Source organism: Raphanus sativus, chromosome 9 (assembly GCF_000801105.2).
Source record: "Raphanus sativus cultivar WK10039 chromosome 9, ASM80110v3, whole genome shotgun sequence".
NCBI lineage: Eukaryota > Viridiplantae > Streptophyta > Magnoliopsida > Brassicales > Brassicaceae > Raphanus > Raphanus sativus.
The window spans coordinates 9,337,914-9,359,549 of record NC_079519.1 but is presented as its reverse complement, the minus strand read 5'-3'; the positions used below and the strand labels follow the sequence as shown (position 1 = coordinate 9,359,549).

Genomic DNA, 21,636 nt, shown 5'->3' with positions numbered 1-21,636 from the left:
TCTATACTTAAGAACACTTGGTCGTCGTCGTCGTCTCCCTAAATTGGTCAATTCTCTGTCTCGTTCGCTACTGGGCTTTAAAGTTCCCTCCGAACTCTGTCACTCCAATTCTCAGTCTCGTTTCCGTCGCTTCACTTTATTCCTCTCGAAGACCAGGTTAGGGTTCTATTTCCACTCTGCTGAGAAAGTGCGACACTGGAAACGATTCTACTGATTTTAAACTTAGTTTTGGTTGCTTATAATCAATTTCGGACCTCGTTTATTGAATATCAATTTTTTTTTAAATAATATAAAGGGTTTATCAAGGTCCACTGTCTTTTAGGGTTTTAGAAGTGAGTTTGCTGAACGACCTCCAAAGAAAGTGACCCCTTACTATGTTTTTCTTATCACAATAATGGATTCAATCATTGATATGTTGTTTCATTCTTCACTGAGGCCTTCCTTGTTAACTTCTTTATTGTTATGAAAGTGTGAACAGATCATGTAATTTTATTTTTTTTGTATTTTTTTTCAGGTTTACAGGACTGCAAGTGCTTGCCCATCATGTCTAGGTGAGCTTTTTTGGCTTTGTTCTGTGTATGCTAGCTGCACACTAAAAGCGTACTGACTATACAGTAAGATATTTCATGTTCTGTATCAACCAAAAATGATTGCTTGACTTCGATGCTGTTAAACATTATTTATTCTCTTACCATTTTCTTAAGCTGTGTAGTATATACATATACATATACATATTGGCATCTCTACATCAACTGTTACTTCTTGTTTTCTAGAACTGAGTGTGTTAAGTGTATGTTCGACAGAGAGGATTTGAGTGATACTCTTCGGATACTTGTCGCAACTGATTGCCACTTGGGATACATGGAGAAGGATGAAATAAGGCGCCACGATTCCTTCAAGGCTTTTGAAGAGATTTGTTCTATTGCTGAGGATAAACAGGTTTTCATTTTCATCCTTTCCGTCGACACTATTTTCATTTTTTCTTCTTTTTTTTTCTCATTATTTCAAACAGGTGGACTTCTTACTCCTTGGAGGTGATCTTTTTCATGAGAATAAACCCTCTAGAACTACGCTAGTTAAGGCCATTGAGATTCTTCGTCGCCATTGCCTTAATGATAAACCGGTGCAGTTTCAAGTGGTCAGCGACCAGACTGTTAATTTTCAAAATGCGTGAGACTCTTCTCTTTTGCTGTTAGTCTAATCATATCAGGAAACATGTTGAGCTGATTTGGCACATTGACTCACATGTATATGAATCTATTAATTTTCTTGCTACAGTTTTGGTCATGTAAATTATGAGGATCCACACTTCAATGTAGGCTTGCCCGTGTTTAGTATTCATGGAAACCATGACGATCCAGCTGGAGTGGTACATAACTTACATTTTCATTATTTGGTTATGAAAATTCATTTGAATATGTATGGAACTTGTTTATTTCGTGAACTTGAGCTTCTTCATTAAGCATATTATTTCATTCTTCTTTTCTGTGGCATTTGGCAACAGGACAACCTTTCTGCAATTGATATTCTCTCAGCATGTAACCTCGTGAATTATTTTGGAAAGATGAATCTTGGTGGCTCAGGTGTTGGCCAGATTACTCTCTACCCAATACTTATGAGAAAGGTTGGTACAAAGAATTTGTAACCTAGGCACTTGGCCCCTCTCTGGTTTCTTGGATTAACATTTAATCAAATTAATATTCAGGGTTCAACAACTGTGGCTCTGTATGGTTTAGGAAACATCAGGGATGAACGTCTCAACAGAATGTTTCAGGTAATCCAGAGGATTCCTCACCTTTTGCTATACAATTGTTTACTGTGTTAGTATTTATTGCCTTGTTGGTTTTACAGACCCCACACGCTATCCAGTGGATGAGGCCTGAAGTTCAAGAAGGATGTGACGTTTCTGACTGGTTCAATATTCTTGTGCTTCATCAAAATAGGTTGATCCCATTGCAATAGTATGTTTTAGATTCTATATCAGAAATTTTTGGTTTTATACTCATATTCTATGACTTGCAGGGTGAAATCAAACCCCAAAAATGCAATAAGTGAACACTTTCTTCCACGGTTTCTCGACTTCATTGTGTGGGGCCATGAGCATGAATGCCTTATCGACCCCCAGGTCCGTTGATTCTTGGAGTTATTGCATTTAAATAAATGTGAGGCACAATGTGCCTTGTCTCTGAGATAGAACCGCTTAAACTTTTGAAGGAGGTATCTGGAATGGGCTTCCACATCACACAACCAGGATCTTCTGTGGCAACATCACTTATTGATGGGGAATCGAAGCCAAAGCATGTTCTTCTCTTAGAAATCAAGGTTCCTCAGCAAACAATCTGAAACTTATCGTATTACTTAATCTACTTGCTTCAGTTGGGGTTTTGCTCTAACCTAAGTAATTTCAAATGTACGACTTTCAGGGCAATCAATATCGTCCTACGAAGATACCTTTGACATCTGTGAGGCCTTTTGAGTATACAGAGGTAAAAAATTATTTTCCATGTATGTTATGCGGTTGCAGACTTCTTTGCTTACATGTTTTCGAAGTGCAGATTGTTTTGAAGGATGAAGATGATATTGATCCAAATGATCAAAACTCAATTCTCGAACACTTGGATAAAGTGGTAACTATTCACTTTTCTCGTATTTTGTGTGGATATTTGTTTTTCTCCTGCCTCCTTTCTGATTAGGTTTAACAAGTCACTGAGTGCCTGTAATAATATCTACAAAATCGTTAGGTCAGAGATCTAATAGAAAAAGCCAGCAAAAAAGCTGTCAACAGATCAGATATCCAGCTCCCATTGGTTCGAATCAAGGTAATTTGTTTCCGGCTTCCAAGTTTCCTTCACACTGCTGCAAGTTCTAGCAACTCTCACATAATTAAACATTTATTGTCCAACACAAGTAGAGGCATGGACACCCATAACCACAAACTCATACTCTAGCGTTACATTTCAATGACCAAAAAAAGACTGAGATCAGGTTCAATTTTCAGGTAGATTACTCTGGATTTATGACGATAAATCCTCAAAGGTTTGGACAGAAATATGTGGGAAAGGTACCTGAAAATTAGTTGGTATAACTTGATGTTCACCATCTTTCTTCAATGTTTTGGTTAACTTGTGACAAATTCTGAAACATTTACAGGTTGCAAATCCCCAGGACATTTTAATATTCTCCAAAGCTTCTAAGAAAGGTCAACGCGAAGGTAGGGGGCATTCGACTATCACAGTTGGACAATATTGTTGCGTTTTATCTAATGTGATTTAGTTATCATATATTTCTATCTTCCATTTCACAGGCACCATCGATGATTCTGAGCGGCTCCGTCCAGAAGAACTAAACCAGCAAAATATAGAAGCACTAGTAGCTGAAAGCAACCTGGTACATCCCACAACCTTCTATCCTTATGATTGTGTTATTGACTTCACCCTTGTTGAACTTTCACCAAAGAGTGATATAGACTTGATTGAATAACTTACGAAATGTGCTCGAATACACAACGGGATAATCACTCCTATCCTTTTTTTTTTGTGCAACAATCACTCTTATCCTCTTATGCAGAAAATGGAGATCCTTCCAGTTAACGATCTTGACGTTGCTCTTCAAAATTTTGTGAACAAGGATGATAAACTAGCTTTCTACTCGTGCGTTCAGTACAATCTTCAAGAGACTCGTGTATGTACTTCTTTTTTTTTTTTCGTTCACCATTGAAAACTAAGGTCTGCGTATGGATGTAGCACGATTGTTTTTTTAATGATATTCTCGTGGTTGTTGGTTTTATGATCATCCTCTTCCTATTTTTGCAGGGTAAACTTGCAAAAGATTCAAATGCCCAGAAATTTGAGGAGGACGATCTGATTCTTAAAGTGGGAGAGTGCTTAGAGGCAAGCCAATTTTAGTTTCTGTTATTTTTTACCTCGTAGATTGTGGGAAGGGATAAAATATCGACCTGAGTTGCACTATTTTTTTGTGCAGGAACGCTTGAAAGATAGGTCCACTCGAGCCAGTGGCTCCTCGCAGTTTTTATCCACTGGATTGACATCAGAGGTTCATATTCTCCTTAGAATTTCCTTGCACTTTCTGATTATACATTCACCTCTGTCATGCTGTTGTTTTCTACCTGGGATTGGTACAGAATTTGACGAAAAGGAGCAGTGGCATCGCGAATGCTTCTTTCAGTGATGATGAAGACACGACACAGATCTCTGGTTCAGTGCCTGCCACTAGAGGACGGAGAGGTTCATCCACTGCTCCATCCCGTGGTAGAGCTAAAGCCCCAACCAGAGGAAGAGGCCGAGGTAAGGCCTCAAGTGCGATGAAGCAAACCACTCTTGATGGTTCTCTTGGTTTGCGCCAGTCTCAAAGGTAAAACTTTTCTGTCATAACGTTTAACCAATTTCGGGTAGGATTCAGGGACGTGCAAGGCATTGATTGGCATCACTAGCTAGCTAATGTCATGTCCGTGATTTGCCTTTCATTAGATCTGCTTCAGCTTCCTTCAAGAGTGCTTCTACCATTGTAGAAGACGATGTAGATTCTCCTTCAAGTGAAGAAGCAGAGCCTGAAGATCTTAACAAAGTTGACAGCAGTTCGGTATGAACAATTCCTACATTGTTATTCATTTGTGCACTGCAATTAGTTCGTCTCATCATGATTCTTGTTTCTATAACAAACAATTAAAGGAGGAGGAGGAGAACACTAGAGGCAAAGGACGTAAAAGACAAGCTACTACTAAGAGAGGCAGAGGTAGAGGTACCGGGACATCAAAACGTGGTAGAAAAAACGAAAGCTCTTCTTCACTTCATAGGCTGCTCAGTAGCAAAGACGAAGACGAGGACGAAGATGATGAAGATATTGAAAAGAAGCTAAACAGATCTCAGCCTCGGGTATGTTAATCACATACTATTTTTTCCATTTTCTCTGTTGTTCCGGGCTCGTTAGTGAGTTCAAGTTCCTGTTTACCATATGATATTTGCTCACTTAGTGTTATGATTTCTAAACGTAGGTTACAAGGAACTATGGATCTCTAAGAAGATAAAATGGCAAGCTCTCTGACGTCCCAGCTCACAACGAAGCTTTATATCTTTCTTTTTTTCTGCTTTTTTAGCGACTTAAAAGAGCAACCAAATACTAATGAGTCTTTGTGAAATGTGTAGTGAGAATTTTGTAGTGTACTTTTTATCGTGCTCTTTTTGAGTTTTGTTGTTGATCAATGAGGAAATATATTTCATATCAAAATATCTTTGCTTAGCATTGGTATTTTATGTCAGTAATATGTAAAATGCGATCAAGCACCAGAATTAAACACAGTAAATATCAAGCGGGGATAGCTCAGTTGGGAGAGCGTCAGACTGAAGATCTGAAGGTCGCGTGTTCGATCCACGCTCACCGCAAATTATATTTTTTTGTTTAATTTAATCTTATACTATTTTATTTCAAAAACTATTTTACTCATGATTTATGAGAAACTAGATTTTGATTTGAGTTTCAAAAGTATGAGTTCTTTTGGGTTAATAAAAATGTTTGATATGAATTATTAATTTGGTTTTGATTTACATTATTAAATTATAAAGTTGTATTATAACGAGAAAGTAAATGATTTTTTTGGTTAAAATTATATAATTAGTATTTTTTTGAAATTTTGTATATACATCATCTTTACATTTTGTGTATATTTTGTAATAGTTAGTGAGGCATAAGATTTACTTGGTAGATTTTGGGCTAATTTAATAGATTTACAGGGTTTTTAATAGTTTTAACACTGTTTTCATATCTGATCCAGTTTGCAGGCGAACCAGTAGATCTGGTGATCCGTATATAATCTGGTCTGAAATTAGTTAAAACTTGATATTAATGAACCTCATAAAACTCGGTAAAAACCCAAAAACTTATCATGTTGTTTTGTGTTAGTTTCTTGTTATCCAAACACCTTTTGTCAAATTTGATTTTTTTTTTATTTTTATTGGTTTTATGAGAATGACAGCTAGGATCAGACGATGATCTAATCCTCATAACCTCATATACTTGACAGTAGAATGAGAGAATTTATCATGCCAATATTCATGTCTAAACGACATCTAACAATAAGTAGGTTTATTTGTAAGTTGTTAGATTGAGAATAAATAGTAAATGTCTAGCAACATGATACCATTTTAATTTTATAGATTAATCGTTGTTACCCATTTTTAGTGGGAAAATTGTTAAAATGGAACAAAAATTCAGCATGTTTACCCATTTGGTCTAAAACCATTTTTGTATTCTTTTACCTTTTCTATTTCTGAAACTTAATTAGATAAATAGTTTTATGAATCAAAAAATTAATGTATAAAAAATATAAACAATAAATAAAATATCCATACACACAAACTTGTATTTTTCTTTGGTTGAAAAACTTGATAAATAAAATTATTAAATTACGTTCTACTAAAAGTAAATTTCGTATTCTACGGAAAAAGAGTTAGTAGAAAACAAATCTAGATTAAACAAGTTCATCTATTTCTTAGGACGAACCATCTACTTTTAATTAAAATTCTAGATATGGAGAATGCGAAATATACTAATTGTAAAGATATAAACTTTTGTGTCGAATGCAGTTTCTACTTTTATGAAGTATTCTAAAATTCTCGGAATGCGAAATCTAGACACTATTCGAACGTCTACATGAGGTACAAATTGCATTCCAGAGTTTTGTCATGGTTCTACAAGGTGCCTTCTACGAACAAGAAAACATGTTTTTGCGATAATTAAGGAAGTTTCTCTTAAAAAGATATTCTAACTTCCCAAAAACGTGTTTTGATTGATTTGCCTTTTCAAAATATTAAGATTTTTTTTTCATTTTATTAAACTTTTTTAAAAACGTTTTTTCCTTCTTATTAAACTTTTAAATAAAAAAAATTTAAACTTTTTAATTTTAAGATTTTTAAAACGTTTGTAAAAAGATAAAAATAAAACTTTGTAATTTTTTTTGATAAAAATAAAACTTTCTAAAATGTTTTTAATAAAAATAAAACTTTTTAAAATGTTTTAAATAAATTTTAATAAAAATAAAATTTATAAAAATAAAAATAAAACTTTATAAAAAGTTTTAATAAAAAACACTAAATAAAATTTATAAAAAGGTTTAAAAAGTTTATTTTTTAAGTTTAAAATATTTGTACACTTTTAGTTTTATTAAACTTTTTAATAAAAAAAATTTTAAAATTTTAGCGTTTTTAAAATGTTTTTTTTTTCGTTTTGATCAACTCTCTAAAACTCAATTAAACTTTTAAATTATGTTTTATCTGTTTAATTTGATTAATCAAGAGTTAATTTTGGAAATATTAAAAAATTATACTAAAGGGACAACTCAAAAATGATATTATACCAAAGGGACAATCATGCTGTTTTTTGTTCCGTTTTAGTAAATTTCTTTTTTTTTCTAATGCAGATCCCAACCAATTATTTTATAAAATTAAAAAAAATTGTTTTAAAAGTAATTTCTGTTCAATTTGCATGTGGAAAACACTTGAAATAATGTGGTTGATAGATATTTGAGTGAAAATATAGAATGTTATATGATTAATATATATTTTCTACAAAATATGATTGGATATTTTTAAGCTTATAGATAGAGAAATTTTTTTTTTCTTAAAAAAATTTAAAGTATTTTGGTTATGAAAATCTCAATATGATACAAATTCAATTCGTAGATTAATTGTAAAAAAAAGATAATAATCACGAAAATATATCTTTTTGAATTTATTTATATATTATATTTTTATTCTAAATAAGAATTTATTTTGAGGAATTAACTAATTAGTATAATCTCTAATATTTCATAAATCTGACAATATAACGATTAATTGAGTTTCAAAAATTATAGTTCGAGATAACGTATAATATATGGGCCCGACTGGTTCAAACTCAGCAGTTGCGGTTTTGGTTGCGGGAGTTTGCGGATGCGGGTGATTGCGGTTTCAAGCATTATTTAGCATTTTGAATGACTGGCAAAACGTCTGGAAATTATTGCGTTTGCGGGATATTTGTGACTGGTTGATTATAAGATATTGCATCGGCTTAATAATAAATTACCAATATAAACATATTATAACATTATAAAAATATAAAAACATACTACTGTGATAAAATATAATAGTTATTAATATAAGATGAATAATAATAATATTTTGTTTATTTATTTATTTTTCATTAGTTGAAAGTTATAATTTTAATTTTTTTGATGATTTATATTGAAACTTTTAAAAGAATATTTTATTTCATTATATATATATGTATATTTATACTTGTATGTATACTAATTTTAAAAAAATTCTAATGAATAGCTAGTTTGTTGTTATTATAAAAAAATATGATACTGTTTGTGAATTTAAAGTTACATATAAAATGTGTATATATTTTTATTTATAATATTTCTATTTTTAATTTTTAGTTTTAAATTTTTAATTAAAAATTTAAAACATTTTAAAAATTAATTTTATATTTATTTATCTCTCCGCAACCGCCCGCAAACGAAAATGCTAGTTGAAACCAATTTTTGATTTAAAAAGGTTCAGAACGGTTTAAAGCGATTTATAGCGGTTTGTGTGATTATTTTGAAACACTGTCAACCACTACTAACTGGAAAAGTTGTGTTTATGGGTAGTACCGAAGAAGCCAGTCATGCTCTATATAAGGTTTAGGCGTTTTCGTAGTGGGTTTAGGTGTTACTTAAAACTTAATGAAGATTGTGAGAATAAATAATAACAAAAACAATGTTAGTTATCTAATGTAGCATACAAAAATACACAGAGAGCGAGTTTTAATAAATTTACTTTAAAAGTTGTTTGGACCTATTCATTAACTTTACAAAATAAGACTAGCTAAAATAATCTTTATAAACATCCTAATATCAATCCTATATGCACTTCTTATTTTAGAATATCATTAACATCTTTAGAATATTATAGTAACAATCTACGACAACTACATATTATGCTTGATATTATTACCTTTATTTTACAATGTGAAGTTATCATATAATACACTTATAAATCACGTGAATTATATGGTGTCCTATTTTAGTCATAACGGACGGCTAATACAAAACCAAAATCACATTGAGACCTAATCGTATAATAATTTTATATATACATTTTTGAATATCTTATATATTAAAACATAAATCATGACTTCTTTCATATGTGATTTTTTAATTTGGACTATCCTTTAATTTTTATGAAATATATTTTATTAAAACTAATACTGTATAGAATCATTTAACTAATTTAATCATAATACTTTTGATATCTTTTTGTTTTAAATAAATCAATACTATTAAATCTGGAACATGTCCGGTTGATAATAGTTAAGTCCAATTTATTTTATAACTACCTTCTAATTATTGATATATATTTAGTGTATATCTATTATGTAACTGCATTTAAATAACCACCTCTTAATACCACGTGGAATAGCCAAACTGCATTTAAATATAACGTGATATATCTTTTTACTCCATAATTATAGTAACTTCAACGCTTATCCCAAGAAAATAGTATTACGTATATGCTTTTCTATATTTAAAATGATAATTATACTTTTGTATTTTTTCTTTGTTTCTATTTATTACCTAATAATATGTTCCATATCTAATTTAAATTCTGAGTATATATTTAACTAACAAAAACATTCTAGGAGTCAAATCTATATTCATATAAATTCATTTAGTTTAACAGGGTTTAAATAGATTATTCGAATAAAAAATATTTCTCAAATGTGATTTTATTTAAATTTAGTGAAGACTATATTAAACCATTTACATATATAAAACATAATATTAAAAAAAAAAATTTAAAACATTTTCAAAAAATTTGTTCGGTTTTTGGTGCCAGTTGGATTTGATTTTAATTTTCAGTGCATGTTGGATTTGATAATAGTTTTTGGATATAACACATTAAGAATCGTTTGAGTATATATGCCAGGTCTTATAGAGTATGAGACTTTGATTTTCCGGGTCGATTTCAAGTAGGGTCTTTTGGATACGAATATTCTTGACTAACTATGTTAGGTCACTAAGAAAATATAATATATTGCAAATTTTAAGAATAAAGTTGAAAAATAATTTTTAAAATGTATATATCACAAATGTATAGTTATGGAACTTGACATATTTAATATAGTTACCAAAAATTATATTAAATTAATATTAAACATAAATATAATTACAAAAAATAACACAAATATAAAAAATTAAATTTCTCAAAAAGATTTAATACATAAAATATACCCGCCCTTTAAAAGGGCGGGTCAGAATCTAGTTTTATATATTAAAACATAAGTCATGACTTCTTTCATGTGTGATTTTTTTTAATTTGGACTATTCTTTAATTTTTATGAAATATCTATACTATTAAAGCAGAATCCCTCATAGGATTCTGCCATTAGTTTTTGGAGATAATTACATTAGAATGCCATTACCTTTTTTGGAACATTTTTAATTATTTTTCTCAACTATATATTCAACTAAATTTCCTATATCTACGACAAGGTTTCCTTATTATATATCTTACTTCTAAAATACAAATCAGCTATTATATTTAAAAGATTTTTAACATTTATATTATACACGAATACTTTATGTATATATCATCCAAACATATGTATTTCACATCTAAGTCAATACATCATTATGCACACAGAAACATGTCAAAATAATTGAAGCTCTCTTATAAACCCGCAACATGATTAATGTATGATGCTATTTTGTGACTTATGTATAACAAAGTAATGCCTGTCTAATACTTTTGAAACTACATGTATCACCTATAACATCTGGAAGAGAAAAAAAACATATATTTGTCTAAACACTAAACGAAAAATCAAAACCCAGTACACAAACCCCAGAGCCAGTTTTTGTTAATTATCCCCAAAACAAAACATTTCCATCAATATCAATAATTATTAACAATATAAGACATAAAGGTTGATATGAATTAGATTGAGATGTAAATATATTGCTACACAAATAGATTGTTTCAGGCTTTTTTATTACAACAATTTACTATAACGTGTACCATAATATACTACAACAATTTACTAAAATTTGACAAATAAACTTATGTTTGATTTATTATCGAAATGTTAATAGTTTGTTAGCTATATGAGACATAAAGGTTGATATGAATTAGATTGAGATTTAAATAATATAAGTCACATAAGAATTTTAAATACATTTTTTTAGGATAGATATTGCCCAACTTCCAAAAATCTAGGTAGTAAATCCAACCAGGTTCTTTGTTATTTTTTTATTTTATTTTTGTCATTTCTAGGTTCGTTGTTATATTTCCATGCAAACATGAAATACACAGCATATTTTTTTAGTAAACCTGTGATTGAGTTAAAAATCAATTGTAGTGTCTTATTGTTCAAAATTTTGAATAATATGAATTTTGGTTTTTTAAATATCCAACAAATAATCTGTGTTTCCCCAAAAATTAAAAACTAAGATTTTTCGGTTCTTCAGTCAATTTGAGATTTAGATAGATATATAAATTGGTTACGTCACCTAAAATAGAAAAAAATAAATCGCTGATACCTTCAACTAAATAATTATAATCTATCTAAATTTATTTTTTTCTCCATGAATTCAAATATTTTAACAATAAAATCAAAATTGTGTTCCGTATAATCAGAAATTTCTTGAGCAGTTATTTTATTAATTTATTACAGAATATTTATGGAGATTTTTGTTCTCATAATTATAATCCTATGATTTTGTAAAGATCATTACTTATTATACAAATATTGTTTTTCTTATATAGCCATTGAATGCTTATTCTATAATTACCATAAAATCTATATCAACCCCAGTCTAGATCATTATGTCAAAAATAAAATATTTCAAAATAATAATGGCACCTATCATGAATTTTTTCTTTTTCTTTTGCAAATTGTTTTTCATATTTTCAATATAAATATAAACATTTTAGAAAAATACAGTTTAAATGTAATTTCAAATTTTTTTAAAAATAATTTTAGAGTTTTGTTTATTTTAAGTATAAACAAATCTAAAAAAACCAATATAGTTATCATTGTCTAAATAGACAACCTTATTAAATCCAAAAAGTTAAGTGGTCTTAACGGTTCAAGGTCTAAATGAAAAACTTTTAAATAGAACGGATTTACTTATTTTAGCATCTCTTACAAAACAATTAACAAATTTTATATTGAGTATTCACAATGCAAAATATTTCGCGCTTTAAAAGCGCGGGTTAAAATCTAGTATTTTATTAATACTAATACTATATAGAATGTGGAAGCCCCCTTGGTCTAGTGGTTTGACTAAGGGTTCAATTGCTTCTACACCCGGAAGTCTGGGGTTCAAACCCCAGAAAATACCAAATTATGCAGATTATGGAGAAACATGTTACAGGAGATCTTTAGCTTGGTGCAGGGCGTACCATCGAACATGGATGTCATAGGACGGCTCAGAGTGGTGCAGTCAGGCGTGTATTCTCACATGGTGGTAGAGTTATCGGCTGTAAAATCATCTTTGTAATATTCTCATCATTGTAATAGCATAATTAATCGATAATAATCGATCCAGACGTTCAAAAAAAAAACTATATAGAATATTTTAACTACTTTAATCATAATATCTTTTGGTATCTTTCCTTTTTAAATAAAAATATATATTTAAAAAATATTACAAATCTTTTTAAGAGATTTTAACAAGATCTTAATTTTCAGACACTATATGAAAATATTTTCACTAATTTAGAAATTAGTTATGAAATATTATTATACATTACTATATTTTATAAAATTAAAAATATAAGTTTAATCATATTTTATCTATTGTATAATCATAATCATTCATACGTTGGTAAAACATGTTAACATTAGTAAACTATATAGTACATGTATGAAAATCAACATGTATTTCGTTAAATCTAATAATATGATATTTAAATCATAATATCTTTTCATTTTCATATAAATATTTATTTTCACAAATCTTTTGAAAAATATTTTAACAATATCATGATTTTCAAAAAGTTTATGTAAATATATCAACTAATTTATTAATTAGCCATGACCTATTATTATACATTAATATATATTCAGTTATCATCTATAAAATGAAAAAAAAAAGTATATTATTTTGTCTAACTTATAATAATAATTTATGTTAAAATAAAATTATTATATCGAACTAAATAAAATAAAGTTATATTATAAATTTTATTTTCATAAATATGAATATTTATGATAAAAATATAATACCATGACGTAATGACTTAACATTCGAAAACCATATATTACATGTATAAAAAACTAACATATCTTTGACTTTAGTATATATAATAATATATTATCTAAAATTAATAAACGTAAAAATATTGCTAATGAAAATTCAGCTTTAAAGGCCGGCGGGTCAAAATGAGCATAAATTTAATACAAGATAATTTTGAATATGTTGTTTAAAACATATATTAGTTTGTTCTATAAATAAATGTAAATACAATAAGATAAGTATATAATAAGAAGCAAAAAATACAGTTCACAGTTTTAAACAATTAATTAATTAAAACATGTAAAAGATAAAATTATTGTATTTGAAATAGTTATATAAACATTTATATATATGATTAATGTAAAAGTGTATACCACTAAAGTATAAAATAAATATATATTTATGTAAACTGAAAATAAACATTTGCGCGGTTGCGCGGGTCAAAATCTAGTAGTGAATTAAAATATGTTGATTAAATTATAATAGTACAAAATAAATCGCGAGTTAGTTGTGGTATGTATTTAAAATAATTATTTGATAACTTTTTTTATTAACGCTGATTTATTATGATATTACAATTATAAGAAAAATTACATAAACAATTCGACAACCGCAAACACTATATGTTATGAGGATTTGAAATATGAATCTTCCGTAATCTAAAAGAAATTGCATAGTTTGGATCTCGAATTCCAAACCCAGATGTAGAAATTTTTAAATCTTAATTGCTAAGTTACGGTGCTTCCACTCATGTGTTTGATAACTTAAATAACGAGAACAAGTTATATATAGATCATTGTATTTATGAATAGGTGTAATGTAATAATATCTGTAACTAGATTTTTAGGATGATCTTTTTATAGTAGTATAGATAAATGGCAATACATGATATATTTTAATGTTTTTGCTAATCTTTCACCATGATATGCACATATTCTTTTTAGATTACATATTATTCAAATTTATCATTTTGAAGTTTTTCGTTTTATGTACTAACATATTTCAGCCATAAAAAGAGTTATTATAAAAAAAATGTAAAGATATAGTCTGATACACTAGTTTTTTTTTTGATATACTAGTTTTTACTAAACAATAAAAATTAAAGTTAAGTAAATATACACACCAAATAACAAAAATTAAAGTTCAGGTTTAAGAAACATAAAATTATGAAATGATAATTTATATTACTGATAACTAATATAATATATAAATTTTTTTTTTTTTTACAAATATGATTATGTGTTATAATACGGTTTAGCACCTAACATATATTTGACATCCAACAAAAAATATTTGCAAATTTTAAATCAAAATCTAAATTTCTCTACGAACTCTTCTAGTTCGTAGCAATGGATTAGAATGAGAGGATCCAGGTGTTATAAAACAATTTCTATTTAAACTAAATAATTGAATTAGAAAGAAAATTTACACATGGCATATGTATGAACTCCGCCAAAAATTTAGTTCACTAAAAACAGCTAATACTAATTTTATACATATATTTAGATATGAATCATGTACAAAACTTAAAAGATAAACAATTTATAAAATTGCCACTTGATGGGGGAGGGGGTGGGTTGATCCTGAATCCACAGTCAATCTCATACCTGTCTATCTCCACTAGGCATTCCAGAAGAAAAGATAGGAAGAACACTTCTCTCGAGGTATATTCATATATTGTCAAATCAACTTTTTAAGAATGATATGGTCAGAGTCAATTACAGCGTTAGACCTTTTCAGAGTACGATAGAGTTCCATATTGTTTTTGCACCAACGACAAATTACGTTATTCCGGACAGATCAAAATATATCCTCTATATATTAATTTTAGAGCCCTACAATATTTTTTGATAATCACATATCATCATGAAAATGATTCTCAGAATTCTAGAGAAATATATTGGTCTATCTAAGCAGATATTATGTTTTTATTAAATTAACTATCAAATTAATTAGTAGTGCACAAAAAATATTCTCTATTCTTTTATTAAATAAAATCTACAGAACTACCTAATAAGATTAATATATATATCATAATTAATAATTATGAATTATAAAATTGAAAAGACCAAAATAGCACCAAACTAAGTTTTTGTGTTAAAAATAGCATCACAAAGAGAAAAAATGATCAAAAGAAGTTTTATTAAAAGTTAAATATGCATTTATAATCATTGGGTTAATTAATCTAAAACTTAGGGTTTAGAGTTAAGGGTTGGATTTTAGGAATGTGTTCAAATTTTTTAAAATAAAAACTTAAAATTTAAAATTTCAAAACAAAAAGGTGCTATTTTGGTCATTTTATTTTTTGAGTGCTATTTTTGTGACAAAAAGTTAAAAAGTGCTATTTGAGAGAATTGCCATAAAGATTTGATAACAATTTTATTATCCTCCATACCCTTTGTTTGATTTTATATTATTAAAAAAAAATCAAATTAAGCATATAGTAAAAAGTTTTAGAATTTTTCTTTTATGTTATATTTTAACTTTTTTAAACAACTATAAATTACTAAAAATGGTAAAAGTCTCACATTGAAATTTTTGTGATCAATGGTAACGTTTTTTAATTCATCGCATCTTTTTCTTTAATGGATCTTAAACAATCTCTAATAATAATAAATAAATGAGCGACGTACATAGTAGAATGTATTTTGGTTTTAAAAATTTTCAATACCCAAATAAATATGAATTCTATCATCACTTTCGTTTAAAAATTTGTGACAAAAAATAGGGTTAGGAAAAAGATCCGAATGCAAATAACCAAACCAAATTCAATCCCAAAAAGTATTATATAACTTTAACCAAAATAGGGTTAGATAATCCGAACGGATTTAAAAATTTGGTATCTAGAGAACATGAACCTGATCTGATCCTAATTGAAATATTTCGGGTATCCGAGTTTATTCGAACCAAATTTATATACTTAAATATATTAATTTTGTTTCAGTTTAATATATAAGGGAATATACAAAATGCATAAGATGTTTTTAAATGATCAAAAATACTTAAAAATATATAAAAATAGTAAAAAATACATGTTTAAAATAGCTATAAGATACTCAAAATACCAAAACACTTAAAATTTGTTTTGATTATCTATTCAAATATTTAAACTAAACCAATTTTAATGTTAAGTTTAAGTATTTTGGCATACATTTTTAAAAATTTATATGTTATATATTATTTTTATTTTCTAAATTTTGAGAAATTTAAAGTTTCTTTTTAGATAGTTATCAGGACCTAAACCCAAACCGAACTTGCAAAGATTCGAGTCAAATCCGTAAAGATCCGAACTGAACAAAACCTAACCGAATAAAATGGTACCGGATAACAAAATACATATTGTTTAATATTGTTTATAGTATTTAAATACAACATACTTTAAAAAACTCACTCCACACAGGGAGCATATTATCATCTAGTTATACAATAAGAATGATTACAAACATAATGTGAATTGTATTTTGAAGTACATAGACAGAAGCTATGTACTTTGAAGATTATGGGTGTAAAATAAAGGTAAACTTTTATCTTTTTGGTGTGGATATTTTTTGTTTTGTAAACTAAAGTGTGGATATATCATATTACTGATTAGAATATATTGGTTAATTCCTTCAAGATGGTATGAATGGCATCATGTCAATAGGAGCTAGGGAGTTAAGTCGCGCCTGTGTCTGTTGGAGGCTCGGCCACACAACAAAGCATTTTTAGGCAAAGGATATTCATCTCTGATAGAGTTAGCTGGAGTGTAAACTCGGATGTAGAATTGTTGACCTAGGTATTGTCTTGCCCAAAACTCAGTTCTGAAGTTCCACATCCCGACATTATCTAATGCCACATATACAGCTGTCCAAGATTTTGGAAAGACCTATAATAATATACACACATTTCCAACTTTGATTAAGAACCAAGTGAATGATTCCAGTCTGGTGGTACTATTTAGGAATGCCAAAGGGTCTGCTGCTTAGATTCTCTAGTGCGAATTTCATTTGGGAGGGTACGTTCCCCGCGGGGAGTGGTATGACAAAAAAAATCCAAAAACGTATAGATATATGGAGAGAGTTTACGTCACCTGAGTAGTGGAGCGAGAAATAGCATCCTTGAGGTTATAATCTCGTCTGCTCGCCTGTGACCATTTAGACCATCTATTACCAATCCTGTTGAGAAGTCACATACGTACGTCAATGACCTTCAAGTCTTAATAGATTGCCGTAATGTATATATGATTACATTATTGTTCTCACCCGACAACCCAGAAGTTGTATCCATCAAGGTGGTAAGTCTGGACGATCTTCTCGCGGTTTTGAAAGACAATCTCAATAAAATCTTTGTGGTGCACTCCCATCACTGCTGTTTCTAGTCTCATCCCTTCTCTTCCAGGCTTATCAGGGATGCTTCCTACTTTGTAAACACCTTTGATCTTAAAGTAATCTGCTAGCTTCAGTGGTGTATCAGCAGGAACGAATGATACGCCATTTATGCCATATCGTTGCTTCCTATTCACAACGCCTGCTGAGCTTTCAAGTATTAATGTCCTGGAAATCTTGACTCGACCATAATGGGATGAGCCCTGAGCATTTTTCCTTTGCCCGGACGCAGTCAGGTTAGTCTTAATGGACCGAGCCTGTTTAATAGATAAGTCTACATCATTGTCTGGTTCTCTATTAGGGTTAGTTCTAGAGCTTTTGTTTGGGTTGGAGTACTTAAGAATTAGTATATATGTAGATACTACGTCGACGAATCTCGTGTCGACGACAACTGAATAATTTTCGGGAGGCTGGTCCATGGTGACCAGGACAGAAAGAGATTGACCCACGTGAATGTCAAGTGACGTGTACATGGATTGGATTGCGTAGGTTCCCTCGACCTCAACAAGCTTCAACATATGATATAGTATTTTGAAGTTTAGGGACAGTTGAAACCCCACGTTTGATATCCTGAATCTGTACGTTTTACCTGTTAATTAACCCATGAAAGTGATGAGATCGCGAAGATGTGCTCTTCTTTGTAACTAACGTATTAAAGTTTGGAGTTTTAAAGATGAACCTTTCTCGACAGTTAAAGAAGTAGAGGCGGAGTTTCCATCGCCATTGACCACAACACCATAAGGCCTAGGTATCATGCGTCCTCCATCCAAATGTGCCTTTAAATTCTACATGTGGATTAATAGTAATACTTTTTAAATAACAAACATTATTTAATAAAACGGTCTAGAAATCAAATGTGAATCCAAAAAAAAATTAAAAATCGCCGTGTTAACCCACAATAATCTTGAGCCTGCAGCCGTTGTGCTAAGCAAACATGATTAGTTAATAATTAAGATATATACCTTGTGGTCCCCATTGTACCAATCCCCGATGAGGAGGGTGAAGTCTACCGCGGGTTGCGGGAAAGGGACGGGAATGCCAGGGCGACTGAGGATGCGGATGGCACCACAACCACCGGCGGCTTTTTGAACGGCCAGCGAAGGGAAGTAGAAGAAACTTCCGACCTGGTCCCCGACATGGAAGGCATAAGTGTAATTCTTTCCGGGTGGGATTGGACAAGTCGTCCCATACACTCCATCTTGGTAAGAGTTTCCCTTTAGATGCAAGCCGTTCCTCCATTTATCAAAAAAAAAAGTTTGTGTTTATCATATTTATGATATTTTTTTATGATATTGTAATTAGGATGAAAACATTGACGTGTAGTATATTACCCGAGAAATTTAAAAGACAAACGGCACATGTGCATGCAAATGGCCTTCTTCTACCATTACTTATATACATGCATTTATATATATATATATATATATATATATATATATATATATATATATGTGTGTGTGTGTGTTAAAATTGCATTGCTTTTTAAATGAATGTAGAAATATTTCATATGGATTGGGTTCAAATTAAAAAGAACAAGAGAAATGGGTTAAAAATGATGTTTTACGAGAAGGTTAACCTAAAGAGGTAAAGAAATAGATACCAAGACAAGAGAAAAGGCTCGTCCAGATCATTGCGAACATTGATGATCAAATTATCATTGGTGACTAAGCGAAGCTCCGGTCCAGGAAATTTTCTGTTTATTAGAATTACCTGCATGTCCATTTGCATGTGTAATTTAAATAAATACACACATATACATAATAATAAGAAAATAGAAGTAGCCATTTGTTGATAATGTACCCTAAATGGAGGAACGTTTTCAAACATTGCGACCTTGCCGTAAGTGACCCTAAAGTCGAAGAAGCGGTAGGGCTCTTCAGCTTGAACAAAAGAAATGATGGTCATCGTCATCATCATCCAAAACCGCCGTCAGGCCACCACGCCATAGTCGCTCTCGTAGCTGCCTTAGATCCTGATGAAACTTTGGTAGCGAGAAAGGACAAGAAGCAAACATTGGAAGAAAAAGCATGAAGTTTGTAATAACCCAAAAAGGACTTGGTGACGTATTGAAAGTCTGAAATCTTTCCATTATGCTAATTCCGTACGTAATTCATTCAACTAGCTTATTCTCATGCTATGAATGGTGTTTTTTTTGTAAACTAGAAAGCAAAGAAACTGAATAAGGTATACAAACCTGTCTTTCGTTAGATCTTCTTCAGCTTCCTTCAAAAGTGCTTCTACCATTGTAGAAGACGATAGAGATTCTCCTTCAAGTGAAGAAGCAGAGCCTGAAGATCTTAACAAAGGTTACAGCAGTTCGGTATGAACAATTCCTACATTGTCATTCATTTGTGCACTGCAATTAGTTCGTCTCATCATGATTCTTGTTTCTATAACAATTAAAGGAGGAGGAGGAGAACACTAGAGGCAAAGGACGTAAAAGACAAGCTACTAGTAAGAGAGGCAGAGGTAGAGGTACCGGGACATCAAAACGTGGTAGATAAAACGAAAGCTCTTGTTCACTTCATAGGCTACTCAGTAGCAAAGACGAAGACTAGGACGAAGATGATGAAGATATTGAAAAGAAGCTAAACAGATGTCAGCCTCGGAATAATCACATACTATTTTTTCCATTTTCTTTGCTGTTTCGGGCTCGTTAGTGAGTTCAAGTTCCTGTTTACCATATGATATTTGCTCACTTAGTTGTATGATTTGTAAACGTAGGTTACAAGGAACTATGGAGCTCTAAGAAGATAAAATGGCAAGTTCTCTGACGTCCCAGCCATGGCCGGCTCAACAGTTTTACGGACCCTAGTGCAAAAAAAAAAGTTGGATCCTTCAATTAATATTAGTTCAAAGTTTTTGATAATTTCTATTTTTAAAACCAAAAATTATGAGTATATTTTCAGAAAATTGTGATGAAACCAAATATTTATATATACACAATTTTAACCCCTTTATAGATATCTTTAACATAAAACTACATATATATTTTAAATTCCGGACTCCCTTGACTATTAAGAAATGGGGGATATCGTACTGGACCCGTGGCGGTCGCACCGTTTGTCCCCCACCTAAGCCGGCCCTGGTCCCAGCTCACAACGAAGCTTTATATTTTTTCTTTTGTAGCGAATTCTCACGCCAAGAAAAGAGCAACCAAATGCTAATGAGTCTTTGTGAAATGTGTAGTAAGAATTTTGTAGTGTACTCTTTTTATCGTGCTCTTTTTGAGTTTTGTTGTTGATCAATGATCAATGAGGAAATATATTTGATATCAGATATCTTTGCTTAGCATTGTTTATGTCAGTAATATGTAAAATGCGATCAAGTACCATAATTAAACATAATAAACATCAAGCGGGGATAGCTCAGTTGGGAGAGCGTCAGACTGAAGATCTGAAGGTCGCGTGTTCGATCCACGCTCACCGCAAATTATTATTTTTGTTTAAATTAATCTGACTTATGATTTATGAGAAAATAAATTATAAATGAATTTTTGGTTAAAACTGTATATCGAGAAATTTGTATTATATCGAGAAAGTTGTATTATATAGAGAAAGTAAATGAATTTTTGATTAAAATTATAAATTTATTAATTAGTTTATTTGAAATTTTGTATATACATTTTTTGTCATCTTTATATTTTGTGTATATTTTGTAATAGTTAGCGAGACATAAGATTTACTTGGTAGTTTGGGCTAATTTAATATTCAGGAACCGAAAGAACCGACCCAATCTGACCCAAAATTTTCATGGTTTTTAATGGTTACCAAATTTCAAGAACCGAGAACCGAGAGAACCGACCCGAACCAAGCCAAAGAACCGAACGCCCACCCCTAGGTAAATCTGGTGATCCGTGTATAATCCGTTCTGGAATAAGTTAAAACCTGATATTAATAACCTCATAAAACTTGGTAAAAAACCAAAAACCTATCATGTTGATTTGCCTTAGTTCCTCGTTATCAATCACCTTTTGTCAAATTTGTATTTTTA

General features: G+C 30.3%; 1 protein-coding gene, 2 non-coding genes and 1 pseudogene across 5 annotated transcripts; 3 read left to right on the top strand and 1 right to left on the bottom strand.

Annotated features, from left to right (window-relative positions):
* The first annotated feature begins 12 nt into the window (after nt 1–12).
* LOC108848716 (double-strand break repair protein MRE11) lies at nt 13–20,427 on the top strand. Of its 3 annotated transcripts, none has more exons than XM_018622146.2 (23): nt 13–156; nt 515–551; nt 804–939; nt 1,013–1,170; nt 1,279–1,369; nt 1,505–1,624; nt 1,706–1,774; nt 1,852–1,943; nt 2,023–2,125; nt 2,215–2,322; nt 2,424–2,486; nt 2,556–2,627; nt 2,742–2,819; nt 2,999–3,061; nt 3,151–3,211; nt 3,305–3,387; nt 3,568–3,681; nt 3,813–3,890; nt 3,982–4,053; nt 4,142–4,371; nt 4,488–4,599; nt 4,689–4,892; nt 5,012–5,244. In XM_018622146.2, exons 2-23 carry the CDS (start codon nt 544–546, stop codon nt 5,042–5,044), a joined length of 2,148 nt encoding a protein of 715 aa, XP_018477648.1. In that variant the 5' UTR covers nt 13–156; nt 515–543; the 3' UTR covers nt 5,045–5,244. The 3 variants fall into 3 exon arrangements, with proteins under 3 accessions (XP_018477648.1, XP_056851134.1, XP_018477649.1); XM_056995154.1 differs by lacking the exon at nt 5,012–5,244 and adding an exon at nt 20,368–20,427 and having other exon boundaries at nt 23–156; XM_018622147.2 differs by having other exon boundaries at nt 23–156; nt 515–614.
* TRNAF-GAA (transfer RNA phenylalanine (anticodon GAA)) lies at nt 5,327–5,399 on the top strand. The gene has a single exon. It is a non-coding gene; the product is annotated as a tRNA-Phe (tRNA).
* On the bottom strand, nt 16,790–19,589 carry LOC108852981 (L-ascorbate oxidase homolog; annotated as a pseudogene).
* A 573-nt stretch (nt 20,428–21,000) lies between the features above and the next one.
* Nucleotides 21,001–21,073, top strand: TRNAF-GAA (transfer RNA phenylalanine (anticodon GAA)). Its single transcript has one exon. It is a non-coding gene; the product is annotated as a tRNA-Phe (tRNA).
* Nucleotides 21,074–21,636: the final 563 nt, after the last annotated feature.

What these genes read in the sequence shown, in the direction of transcription:
- LOC108848716 (XM_056995154.1), top strand. An exon ending in ACCCAATACTTATGAGAAAG is followed by an intron (nt 1,625 to 1,705) that starts GTTGGTACAAAG and finishes ATTAATATTCAG; the next exon opens with GGTTCAACAACTGTGGCTCT. An exon ending in CTTGTGCTTCATCAAAATAG is followed by an intron (nt 1,944 to 2,022) that starts GTTGATCCCATT and finishes TATGACTTGCAG; the next exon opens with GGTGAAATCAAACCCCAAAA.